Source organism: Atta colombica, unplaced genomic scaffold (genome assembly GCF_001594045.1).
Source record: "Atta colombica isolate Treedump-2 unplaced genomic scaffold, Acol1.0 scaffold239, whole genome shotgun sequence".
Lineage (NCBI taxonomy): Eukaryota > Metazoa > Arthropoda > Insecta > Hymenoptera > Formicidae > Atta > Atta colombica.
In genome coordinates this window covers 297,854-312,016 of record NW_017259337.1, presented here as the reverse complement: position 1 = coordinate 312,016, position 14,163 = coordinate 297,854, and the positions used below count along the sequence as shown (strand labels likewise).

Genomic DNA, 14,163 nt, shown 5'->3' with positions numbered 1-14,163 from the left:
CCACATAAAAAAAAAGATACAGTGAGGGGTACGAAAATGGTGAAATGGTGGGAGTGAAAAAGCTGCTCGGTCCGCTCGCGGCGTACGAGAGAATTGGACCAATCAGGGTCGTGGGTTTCAGGACGCGAGGCACTATTAATCCCGGAGGATTTGCCATGGAGTTTTTGCGTTCGTGATCTGAACTCGGGGTGGCGTTGCGGTTGGAGCTGCGGTTTGATTTATCTCCAACCGCTTCTCACGCAACCGCGATAACTCACCGGCCCTTAATTTCTATTTTTCGCCCTGTTCGACCATCCCTTCCCACCCCCCCTTACCCTCCCCCGCCTGCATCGTCACCCATGCTCCTTCTGCTTCTTCATCGCGATCGTCGGTACTCATATACTCGAGTACTTGCGTTACTCGATGTTGCTACATACAAGCGACCTCGATCCAATCGACATGAATTAATCGTACCGCAGATTCTTTGCCGTATCTCTGCCCCCTTCCCTTCGATAGTAATGCAATGTCTGGACCTTGCGGTAATGATATAGATTAACCCTCTCATTATCCTGCAAAGCACTCGATAACCGCGATATATTAGATAATTTCTGAACGATTCCATGAAACACAAAACAACTAAAAACAATTAATATTACTCTTTGAAATGTTTTGTATCTGCGAAATAAAAGGTGTCTTGTAAAATGAGTCGAGATATGAAATACACGAAGCAGCACCTTCATTATCTCGCTATCAGAGAATGAAGAAGAAAGTCTTATAATTTCCTTCCGTACTGGATCCGCCATGTGGGAAAACGGCCAGGAAGTACGACCACTGAATGCGCAACAAATAAAAAACAACCAAACGCGCTGCACTAGATCCTATAACCGGAAGTCCACGCCATTCATTTTCCCGGGAAAATGAGAAATTGATGGATCGTGGGTGGAGCAGCGATGGCGTCGAGAGAATGAGCAAGAACGTGAACGGCGTCGGCCCAATGGAGAGAAGAAAAAGAATGGGAACGTAGTGAGAACGCGCAAATGACGATACGATGACGATGCGCGCGAGCTGTCGGTCATAAGGGAAGAATGAATAACGAGAGGCCAGCAGCCATTTCGACGCCGCTTGCGATGCCAGCAGGATATTATCGATTACGCTGAGCGCTCATGGCGATCCATCAGGAAGCACGCTGAATCTCGATGTTTCGCTCACGTTTGTTTGCCGATCATTGCCAAGGACGCGCCACATTCAATCGATTATAGAGATGATAATTATTTATTATTAGTTTTATTAATAATGATACGAAATAATTTATTAAATAGAACAAATAAAACGCAAGCATTATTTTTTGTACAGATTCATACATTTTGATAGATTATAATTTTTCTGTAACGTGTGAGAACGTGTAAAACAGAATGCGTCTTTGGCATGAAATTATATCTGCGAGATCGTAATAGATTGATATCCATTTGTAGATTACATCTCGTTTAATGCATTCATCGCAGCGAAATGACTCGCTTGAAATCTCAACGTCATCAATCTTATTGCCAACGATTGTGTGTATCGCTGACTTAATTCGAGAAAGCATTCGATAGGAAAATTAGCGGCATTAAATCGTCGGCATTTGACATATTATATTTTCAAGATGCATTTATATGTTGAGTTATGCCTCCTCGACGGCACAATTCGTAGGTGAGACGCACCTACGAATGACGTGCTCTTCACTGCGCGGCTTCTTCTACATCGAAACTCGAAAGACCTCGCCTAACTAGTTCTGGTCTCAGGACCTTCAGGCAATTCGATCCTACGTAATTGCCTCCACGGCTTCCCCTTGACCTCGACTTCGGCTTCGTCGTATCCAACGATTCTATCACGTCATTTTCTACGCTTAAATGACTGGATCTTTTTGAATCTTTACTTTCCTTTAGACTCGCGTCATCCCTCTTTTCGTTTGCCTGGTCAAAATAATTAGCAATTATAATTAAAGATATTAAGAGACCGTGTTAAAATTACTGCTTATTTAACGGCAAAATATTACCTAATATTCAACGTATTAGAAACAAGAGAGAATATAATTGTAACTTAAAGCAAGAATTATTAATATATGCTAAATCAAACTATTTTGGAAAGATTGATGATATCATGTCATTAATTAATATTCTGAAATCAATTAAGAGACACGTACTGGTCGAAGCCAAGCGTACTCTGAAATTGATTCAATCATCATACTTGTCTATATTCGAGACGCACGTGCGATAAAGTTCGCACTTGTATATCACTGATCTTTTTCAATTTGTTACTTTTTCAATTTGTCACTCTCAACATGTGCCAATTATTCTCTTTGCCAATTAATAAGGAGTTATGATAAAACAAAATTTTATGTCGCGTGATGCAAACTACTCAAAAAAATTGAAAATTGCTATTAATCTTCTTAGCTGTCATTTAGCGAAGAATTTTTTTGAGCATATACCACCTGAATCTACACTTCTTGTTGCAGTCACTCATTTTTACGTCAATCATGAAAGCACAGTCGGATTATCGATCATTTGTTCTATTGTGTTTATTACTTGTTGTTTGCCGAGATATGAAATTTGTTCTGACATTCTTACAGTATGCGATAATACATAAGATTTTATCTAACTGTTGCTCGATCATACAAACAAAACAAAAATAAATTTACCTCAATTATGTTTATACAATAGATAAGTAATCTTTTGCTTTTAATAAAGGCAATAAAAATTAAGATTACTTATTGATTCATTTACCACTGCATACTTTTTCATATAATTTATATTACATATAATTACATATAATTTATTACTATACTATAATTATATATATATAATTAAAACTTTCAAAAAAATTTTCTAAGAAAAGAGTTAGATGTAACAAATAATTAAAAGTACCTATATAATATTTTCATTGAGATTTTCTGTTTAAACATCGCAATTCAATTTACAATAGAGAAATTAATAACAATGGCTTATTTGAAAAACTCATGGAGGAATGTCGACAGACCTATAGATATACCATGCTATTAGAATAAACAGTTATCGATTAGACGGATGTAATCGCGGAGGAAGATCTTAGCGAGCAAGAAAACGGTTTTGGAAGGAGGTGGAGCTTAACTGGCCAGGGTGTGGCCCTCGAAGTACTCCCGAGGGTAGTTAGCACATGTAGGAAACATAGTAGAGGGGCTGAAAATGATTTAGGTTCCTCGGATGTTGAGGGAGGGCCGGGGAGAGCGGGCAGCGACACAGTGGTGGTGTTCGATGAGGGGGTTGGTTTCAATATGAGCCAGCTGGCGCCTCGCACGCGGATCATCGCTGATACCTATGTTCCATTTCGATGGAAAGCGGGTTTATGTTCTACGTTTTGCTACCGCCGCGCCAGGGAAAAAAACAACGATCTCTCGCACTTGATACCAGATTCAGTCGCAATAACGTGGCAGCCAAGAGACGGCCCGAGATGAAAAATTGATTCCAGACTGAGAGCACAAGGGAAATTATGTGGTATAATCCAGAAGTTCAATCGCCCAACAACCACTTAATAAAGATATTTATACATTCCAAGGTATTTGATCAAACTCAGAATTAATTTTTTCTTACTAAAAATATGTCGAGAGGTTCTTTTTTGTGATACTCTGACTTTTAATATTATAAAAAAGAATTACTAAATAAAAAGTATCTTAGTAAATATGGAATCTCCTATGTATCTTTGGAAAGTTTGCATGTTGGAAAATAATATCAAAATGTTAACAATATTAAGTAAAAATCGAGTAAAAAATGTTCAACATAACGAAGAAAATCAAATTTCAGCTGATATTTTTCAATAAATTTTCAATAAATCAATAAATTCTTTACAGTGTTTTAAAGATGTTTATATTAATATTAATAATATTGGATTGTTTATCAATTTAATTTGTTATATTACATACTTCTTTAATTCAGGACCGACCGAAAATAATCGGCGCGTTTGAGCTTAAATTAGAAATTATAAATTCATACAAAATATTAAATATCAAAACCTGTTTTGACCGGATGTGGCTTTGTTTGGATTCCCATCCGGATGTCAAATCTCCGGGTGTCAAGTCATCTTTGTGATGGGAATCTAAACATAGCCTTGCATTTTACTAACTTTTTTATTTTCATTTAACATAGACTCTTTTATATAAATTTTGCAAATCGCTCTTTATATTATTGACGTTAAATAAATGTTTTTTGTATAAAAGTTATTGCATAAAAAAAACATCAAAAAATTTCATGGAATGATCATAAAAACGACAGCAATAATACGTACAACTTCCGTCTTTAAACTCTTTTGTGCATTGACCACCGTGATGTCCTTGCGAAATCGTCGGAACCTTGTTCGAAACTGTCCAAATATTTCTAACAGAAGGACGAGATTGAACGGCGGATTGAATGGCGCGTGTCGTCCCCAGCGGGACGTAAAGCTTCGGTGTCGCGAAGGGATCGAGAGGGCAACCCGGCGCGCCCTTGGGCGACAAAAGGACAGCCGCTAAACGGCGCACCGAAAAACACGGCTACCGCCTACTCGATCGTTTGTAATGCCGCATTGTCGATGTCGTTGTCCTTTACCGTGGTCGTCTTACACGTCACCGGCGATTGCACAAAGAGCGCCAGCCGAGACCGACAATGCGCAAGATTTGTCCAAGCAGACATCCCGCGGCCGTCACAATGGCGTACGCGTCAGAGTGATCCACGTGCGTTTGCACAGCTTTGAAGCCCCCCCCGAAGTCTCGTGCAGCGTTTTTCCGGTTTTGAATTTCTCTTGCGCGTATTGTTTGTTGCCACATTCGTTAGAACGCTCATGATTTCGATATTTTATATGAATATATACTGCGCACAGGTAATATATCAAATAACACTTCCTATATGAAAGAATTATCAAATCAAATTATCTATCGTTACACTTAATTTCCATTTTACTATTTAATTTTCATTATTTAAAGTTCTTACTATTTCGGAAAAAATCTATCAAATTGTCAAAGTATCATTAGCATTATGTTTGTATTTACGTTTTAGTAGCTCTATAAAATTGTCGATTAGCATAATCCATTGTCAATTACTGCTCATTTATCTTTATGTTTATTGTACTTTTTATATACTACGACATTCAGTTTAAGTCTTTACGATCCGTTATCTTCTATCGATGGCCGAAAGAAACCACAACCCACATCCACTCCTCTCTTTCTCAGCCCTTCTGACTTTTCTCTTTTAGCCGTGCGAGAACACGCGAGGAATCGAAACTCCGCGCTCCAACTCAAAAGTTGCACCAGCACAATGAGACAAGACAGGCCGCGCGAGTCAGCCAACGAGGCTGGTTTCCAACACCTGGCAGCCCTGAAGCGATTCGCCTTAGAAATCGGAAATACAAATTGTCTGAGGGTGGAGTGAAGGGATGTGTGTTGTAGGGAAAAAAACCACAAATCATCCCCTCCGGCCCGTCCATCCTGCGGACGTTCTCTCTCTCTCACTATAGTCGCGCGAGTGAATCCAAAATGGCGATAACGAGCTCCTTCTTGCCCTCGACAAGCTGTTGTTGTGCGGTGAAAGTCAAAAATTCGATGTCCCGTCGCGTCGTCGGGGGATCTATTGTGAGTTAACATGCAATAATAAACCTCGTGTGAACTTAACCGATTACTTACGAGCATGTTGAATTTCAAAGCATCACAGTGACTATAGATTTTCTTCTCGAGTATTTTAAGACTTTTAACTTTATCTTTTTACTTTTATCTATATTAAGGCAAAGAATTTGTACGAATATTCTTTCCACTTTTATCTTTTTACAAATTTAATGATATACCTCAGATATATTTTTGGATTTTTTTTCAATTTTTATTCAATTTACATACTTTTATTTACATTTTTTACGATAAAGACAACGTGTCCGCATATATAAGCAACGCTTTGTAGAACCGAATAAATTAATAAACGATACGATAAGAAACGCGCTCGGCTTATCCCATCGAATGTTAACAACGATTACTCCGTTTCACTTGATTGACTTAATCATGACGCTCACATCGACCGTCATATTTCTCGCTGCAACTCGTTCGCGAAACGGACGGGACCAATTATTAGATAGTATGTTAATGGGGCATACACGTTTACGAGGTAATGTATTAATAGGATGAACCGCGCGCCAGGTAATTATTTTCGCGTTACTCCTTGCGTGCCTCGCTCTCGTACGTAGTAATTCGATTCCCTTCGTTTTAACGCGCGATTTTTCACCGTGCCAAATTGAACGTCGTCTCGTTACCTCGCGAGCGAAGTCAAATTCGCCTCGCGAATAATAACCGTACATCCCTCTCTTTATGCCCGTGTCGCCTGCCATTCAAATCTCTCGCAGGCGAGATCTCGAACCGGCTACATTCTTGGCACGCCAATTAGCACTATGGACACAGCGGATATTTATTTCAATCTTCGTCAAGTATCGCCACATTCGCGGTAACCTTTTCCTCAGAATTGCCGGATTTATCTCCAGCAGCTTTCTTGATATCGAAATTTTTGCGATCACGCATTTCATAAATTCTGATCCGTATAGTTAACAGCCCAACGTTAAATATCTTTTTTTTCTTTTTCGGATATGAAAAAAATGCGACAAGTATAAAAGGACCAAAATTATAATAATAATAATAACAGATAAAACAAAAATATTAAAAAATAATACATATGTTTTCTCTTGAAAGAAAGTTTCAGAAATCCTAATTCGAGAACGATGTTTTCTGAAACTGCTGTCATAAAAAACAATGCGTACACTTAATATTAAAATAATTTCAGAAACCTTTTCATAATCTTTTCTAAAATTTTTTTTCCAGATTGTACTTGCATACTCGTGAAAATAAAGACGAATTATGAATCAGTCTGCGTTCATGTCGACCCAGATCCGTCAGAACGTAACGCCAGAGAAGTTTCAGATCAGTTCCGGCCAGAGTCAGTAAAACTGATATCACACGGTCGGGAAGGAAATTGAGCCTCTCGCTTCAACCGGCACTGTTTCGAGTAGCGGTCGAGAGCACGCACGCGAGAGATCCGATTAGCCTCGAGGCCGTGTTATATTCCTGCAAGCTGGGAGGCACGATCGGGGTGAAACGGACGATCGTACCGGTGGACATAACTTACGCTGAGAAAGGGCGAGTAGCGACAGCATTAGTGGCTAAGTAGGGCCCTACGTTATCCTATATCCCCGCGAGGATTGCGCCTTTGCGTATATACGACGAAGACACGGACGATTCTCTGCGAGGAGATTTCTATCTGCCACTAGCACCCGCCAGGCTATGGAGAACACCGAGAACCATTCAGATTACGATCTTCTTTTCATTCCTAACCAGCCGAGTCGGGTCTTTAACGTGAAAAGGAGTCACCTTAGCAAAACGCTGCGTTCGTTGCTCTTGTTGTTGTTCTCGCGATATCGTCACGGTGTATAACGCATTTACGCGTTTACCGGCGACATCATGCAGCCGCCACTATTATGCGTAAATGCAGAGCAGATTGTTACCGTTTTACCTGAATAAGGATGGTATCGGATTCTTTCATGAATTCGCGTTTCTACAGCAGGGTACTCTACAATTGTATTTTATAAATAAAAAGGGAGTCGATTATTTTTATTGAACGAATTAAGTTAACAATTAATCATTTGACAAATTAAATTATTAAAAATTAAAAGATCTTGCTTTTATTTAATTAAATTTTATTTTTAATTAATTTGAGGAAGTCTTTATCGTATAATAACAAAAAATTTAATCTGGAATCTAAAATATCAAAATGTATTTTTCGTATTAAAAATTTTGTATAGTATTTTTTTCTATTAAAAAATAGTGTGAAATAAAATAGAATTTGAGACACGCTGTACTCACACGAAAAAGATAATTTTGCTGAAATATACGCATATGTACTTAAAAATTTAATCAAGCACAGATCTGAAAATAATTTTTGGATAAAAATTAACTAAGCGCAGATTTGAAAATAATTTTGTTGGACCAAAATAATTATATAGGATTGATCGAATTGATTGCTAGAGTATCAACTTTTTTTGTAACATTGCTCATCATGCTTGAGTTTTCTACATAATTAATTTGATGGTCCAACAAAATTATTTTCAAATCTGCACCTATGAAAAGTTTACATTTTCGCAATCACTGAATTAGAATGTTAAATTGGCATAATTGATTATTTTATATTAATTAAGAGATAAAAATTATATTACTAATATGTTTTTTACAATTTCCATTATAAAAAAATATTAAAAGTAAAATAATAATCACCATAAATTAATATTATAGACCAGTTATATTAATTTCAATTACGATAATAAAATTATAGAATTTAATTGGCAACAATATTGGAGAGTAAAATATCTCCCTGGTATATAAATGATCCTTGCGCTCACCACTGCTTGTATAACATGCGAGACCTACCGAATGGTCAACGTCAAACGTATCCATTGGTCAATGGCGGACATTACAACCTCATCGATGCGAGCCTTAAACGTGAATGTCGGGACGGCGCGGCGGCGTAGGCAGGTATCCGAATACATTAAAGAGAGAAGCCGTCAGGGACATTAGGTGGCCGGGCGTGTAGCCGATGCAACGTCCCGCCAATTAATTAGACCCAAAATGGCCACCACGGATGGCGGACCACCATTTTATCTTGGGTGTACCACCGGGTGGACTCGACGTTAAGCGTTGAACGTAGTCAGTCGTAAAGTAGAGATAAGTCGCCGCCTACCAGAAAGGATCGCCGAAACGGCAGCAGCTGCGCCGCAGATATTATGGCGCCGAAAGGGGGCTGGTGAGGATAAATCCCGACAGATTAGATCACCGGTCTCAAGTTTCCAACGTCGGGGAACTGATGAGCTTTAACATTTAAACTTTCGTCCCCAATACCCGCTCCCGATGCCGCCGCGTAAATTTCTTTGATTTCTCAGACTCCCCACTTCCGACGATTCGCTAACGAATCAACGTGTATATTCTACTACTTTTAAGAACAATTGTTTTGTGATATTTATAAATCATTAAGTACAGCATTATTATTAACTCGATCAATCTTTAATATCTCTTCTATTTTTTTATATACAATTTCCAATTACAATTAAATTTTAGAAAATAATTGTCTAAGATTTCGAATAACTTTAATTATTATAGACAAAGTAATTTAAATATATGAAGTTATTAAAATCATTAATTCAAAGTATAGCTTTATTAATCTTGTTTTATAAAATAATCTCGATTAAAATTGATTATTTTAAAAAAAGTGTGGTAAGATTTAAACATCTATCGACCTCCGAGCTGAGCCCTTAACCTTAACTGGCTGACCTAAGCGTGCCCTTAAAGAAATTCGCAGTCTTTGTAAGAACACGTCGCGCCGCCAGTGCAAATTTAGAATCGTCGGTCGCGAGGCCGACGTTAATCGCCAGGTTGATATCAGCGCGCACCAATAAGAACTCCGCCGCGAAATGGTATAAATATCAAGGCAACAATTACGCGCGCGTAATTGTGGCCAACTACAGCGACAAAATGGCGATCCGGTGCAGATGCAGCGTGAGCTCGGATCTTGTATTTCCAGCTCGTCCTGTTCTCGTCATGCGAATTTATTGAAAGATAAATTTTACTTTATCGATCTCCGAGCATCGATTTCGGCACTAATTAATTATTACGCGGCAGGAATAAAGAACTCGAACTTCACAGAACTAATGTGTAAACGAAGAAAATGACATTCATGATTAAAATTTTGAAAGCAGTCGGCATATTTGAATTTTTGTACAATTCTTGTTAGTTAGAAATCATTCGTTTCTCCAGTTAAATGTACTCTTTTTAAAAGATCGAAAGTATCCTTCAATCTTTTTTTTTTATCTTATAATATCAGTTAACATGTACGTGAGAAAGAACAGATATGATTCTGATCGCAAAGCCGGAGAAGATTAAATCGACGCGATCCCTTGCGAGATCACGCAGGACAAATTATCTCTGGCCAATCTCGATGGCGCGGCCGCGCGTTAACGCACTCCGTTTCTGTAAAGGGCAGCATTACCGAGGCACTTTATGTACCCGTCTCGACTTGGAGCATTCCTGGAGGCCGGGCATGGTCCCAGAAACGGTCCCAGAAACGGCTCGATGCCGACTCGAGATGGAGAAGACAGGGTAGGTTTTGTGACGAGCGACGAAAGATACACTGGGAAACGGCGTTTAAACCCATGCTCATCGTATTCGGCTAACCGTGCTTATCCAATCGCGAAGTACCTAACCCGCAGCGCGAGAGAAGCGCAAATTCTCGGTCCCCGTAATTACCGCAAATTATGGAAGGACGGGGACCGTGGGCACGGGATCGATTAAAAGCAGTTTTTTCGCGTGCATGCACGGCATACGCGCGCAAGCGAGAGCAGAACTCGCGAGTCGACTTCACTCGCGAGAAAAAAACGCATGTCGGATACCGCATGCCGCCGCGTAGTCTTGCATCGTGCGATACGTTACAATCCATACCGCGAACATTCCACGGCCCCGTCGAGTAACTCGCCGAGGCATCCATTTTCGGAATTTAACAGATCGAGAAAAGAAAACGTTGAATTGTGATAACAAATTAATCTGCACAATTAATTAATGTAATAAATATATCAAGCATAAGCAATTGATTCACTGGAATCATTGAAGAATGTAGCTATTTCTCTCTAAAATCGTCGTTTGGGAAATTTAAGTGTTTAATAAATAATTACGCGATATAAAGCGTTATATACTTGTACAATTAATAAAATTTTCATCAAGTTTATATAATCAAGAAAGCTGGCTGAATGAAAAATATGTAGATCTTGTTGATTTTGTGTCCTTCAACAACTTGCAAGATAATTAGCGTCACTAGCGGAAAATTGCTATGGTCGTAATATGCCATGCATGCCTAGCGAAACGTGATGTAAACAGGAATTCTCTCTCTCTCTCTCTCTCCCCCTCTTCCTCATACAATACATTAGAAATTAAAATAAGCTTTTAGTACTGCTCTTATATATGCAATTAGAATCTTTGTCGTGGTTCGTAAAATAAATAAAATTATTAGTATTTCGTCAATTAAGATACAACTTAGAAAACGGGTATAATGTAAATTATGATAATAAATAAAAAGTTACGAAAGCATAAATTCAGAATGAGAGATCTAAACTATGCATCTCGTCGGCAGATCCAATTAAGATAGGCTACTACTTGCAACTCGTTACTTATAAATTAATGTAATGAATTTATTTAATTTTCCACAAAATTCTTAATTTTCACAATAAAATATAAAAGAGAAAACACACAATACTTTGCGTGTTCTTAGAAAAGACACGTATTTATTAAATATTAATGAAATATTGTAGACATTATATAATTTATTATATAGAAATATTATATAGAAATATTATTATATTAATAAATATTATTATATTAATATTGTCTCTGCATCTTAGAGAAATGATATATTTTCGATCGCATTGTCTAAGAAGAGATGACGTTTATATTATATTGACACACAATTAGAAGAAACAAGTATGTTTGTTTACATACACAATCTAGAGGAATACATTATCGATTACAACATTCTTATAACATTTATTTCATATTGAGCGAGATTGATAATTAATACTGCGATCGAGAGCGAATTATAATTTTTACATATCTTATCTATGTAATATTTCTATATGTCTATGTAATATTTCTTATTTTTGTTTTGTACGTTGATAATGATCCAACAAGGATCGAAACGTTTGGTTTTGTTTTGTTTATTACCGGCAAATTAAAGTTTTATATTTTAACTAGATAACATGTTTATTGTTATTAACGGTTTCAAATTTTAATTTATAACAATTAATCTTAGGCTCGTAACGTTTTGTCTTTCTGTTTTTTAGAAATATTATTATTCTTCATGTACTCAATAAACACATTAGACATAATAAGTTAATTATACTGTACTTTCCTCAGCAATAACAATTATTTTATAATTGCGCATTTAATCACCATTTATTAATTAAATAGCATTAAGCACACTGGATAATTTCGACGGAACACGTGTTTATTCATGCAGAACACATCGTAAGCTTACGGTGCCAATTATTAATGGAAATACAAAGTCGATTGAAAATTTTGTTCACGCATATGTATGAATAAATATAGTGCAAATGTATTTTATTTATAAATATATGAGATTTAATTTTTTTTTCTATTAAATTGTCTGTCTAATTAAATTGTTTTTATTAATATCATATGTACTTCTTCTTTTCATGAAAAGTTTCTTCAGCTCTCCAAAATGTTACATGTCAACTTAACTAATTAAAATTGGTAAGTATATCAGTCATTTGTGTATTGATAACAGATTAAATAACGTTCTTGCACTATAAATAAATTAAAAGACGTTCTTAATGCACACGTTAATTCTTGTCAAATAATAATTTATATATTTTCTACTTTCTCCTTTTCAATTTCTTGCTATTTCAGTTGTTACCATTAAAGAGTTTGTCGATATTTCATGTATGTGTATATACTGAGTAATGCACAAAGTAACAAACCACTGGTTGTAAAAACGCGTGACATTTAGTGGGATATTATGGCGATTGGTCAGTAAATACATCATCAAAATGAAAGATACGTTAACATATAAATTCGGATTACCTTTTGCGATAATTTTCTCGCGATAACAATGCTAGCATTTTACGAGATTGGAAATCAGTTTTGCGTAATTAAAGGATTAACTTTCAATTGAGATCGAGAGTGAATTACATGCAATTTTTGTAGAGTCTAACATCAGGAAAGAGAGAATACGAACTCGTGCACATTGACGCGTAAAGAGGAAAGAAGAAGAGGAAAGAATTGTTTCAGGCAGAAGGTAATTGCTGTCTTTAAAATATTGCACCAGGATGTGTAATTCCTCGTGCTAAGAGAGCCAACAAGAGCACAACGAGCGCAGACACATATACGTCCGCGGAAGATTTGCCTCGCGGTAAGAAAACGACGGGGATGGTAATTTCTCCGTTAAAAACGATAGGGATAATAATGCAATTATGCGATCATGCGAGCGTTCGCCGCGATTCTTATTAGCAGGCAATATTTTAATCCCAAATTGGATCTAATGATCCCATAATTCGGCCGGTGTTATTACTCCTTTAGGCCATGGCGAGATGAAGTAGCGCAGATTGGAGTAACGATATTGCTCATCCGCGAAAAGCTGCGAGAGAAGATCGGCTCGATATCGAGTGCTGAAAAAAAAATATTGCATACCGCCCTGTGAGACATAAGTAATTTGTCGCTTATCAAGATCATGTAAATATTTAATGCTTAACTTTGCAATTTCAACATGAAACAAAATTGTAACATTTTCTGCGAAACGTTAATTCGATAAGTTTGTTGAGAGGAGTTGTACTCTTGTTGGTAATTTTAATTTTTTTTTATTTTACAACCTTAGATAAATATGTATTGTTATAAAAAATATCATTATAATTATTTTAATATATTTTCCTATTATTTTAAATTAATTTTTATATACATTATAAAATAAACAAGTAGAAATAGAAAGTTACGATGCGTATAAATATATAATCTAATCGACATGTTGACGAAATAAAAATTTTCGCGTAGAATTTTTATGATAACGTACCGAAAAAGATTAAGTCAAGATTCTCACGCGAGTAACAAGTTGAAAGACATTCGGAGGAGGCGAGTGTCTTAATTGAAGAGAGGAAAGGCGCCGCGCGTCGAAATGCGCAAAAATGTATTCGACGGTTGGCGTTGCGTGGGGAGAAAAGTAAAGTCTCTCATAGGACGTCTCTGCCGTAAGCGAGAAAGAAAGCTCTCTCTCATATACTCATTTTGGTGAGATCTCGAGGGCGTGACGAGACGCGAAGCACGGTGAGGCGAGGTGAGGCGAGGCGAGGCGAGGCGAGGCGAGGCGAGGCGAGGTGAGGTGAGGTGAGGTGAGGTCGGGGACCAAAAAAGAAAAACTGATTACAGGTACCCACGCGCAACACTCAATTCAGATAATGGAATGACTTGATCGTACCACCTTCATCTTCGCGCGCGTACATCGTCTATCACCGAGGCAAGGCCGTTTACCTTGACGGAATAAATTGACGCGCAGGGTGCGTCACCTCCGCCCGTCCGATTTTAATAATAAAGCAGCGAGAACATCCGGCTCTCCCGAGTCTTCTTTT

At 37.5% G+C, this 14,163-nt stretch overlaps 1 protein-coding gene across 1 annotated transcript in view; it reads right to left on the bottom strand.

The window, feature by feature from the left end:
- Positions 1-1,697: 1,697 nt before the first annotated feature.
- LOC108688792 (nascent polypeptide-associated complex subunit alpha-like) overlaps positions 1,698-14,163 on the bottom strand; it is a 29,290-nt gene continuing 16,824 nt past the window's right edge. The window contains exon 5 of the mRNA XM_018195209.1: positions 1,698-1,931. Within this exon, the coding sequence (XP_018050698.1) occupies positions 1,698-1,931 (234 nt within the window). The remainder of the gene's footprint in view (positions 1,932-14,163) is intronic.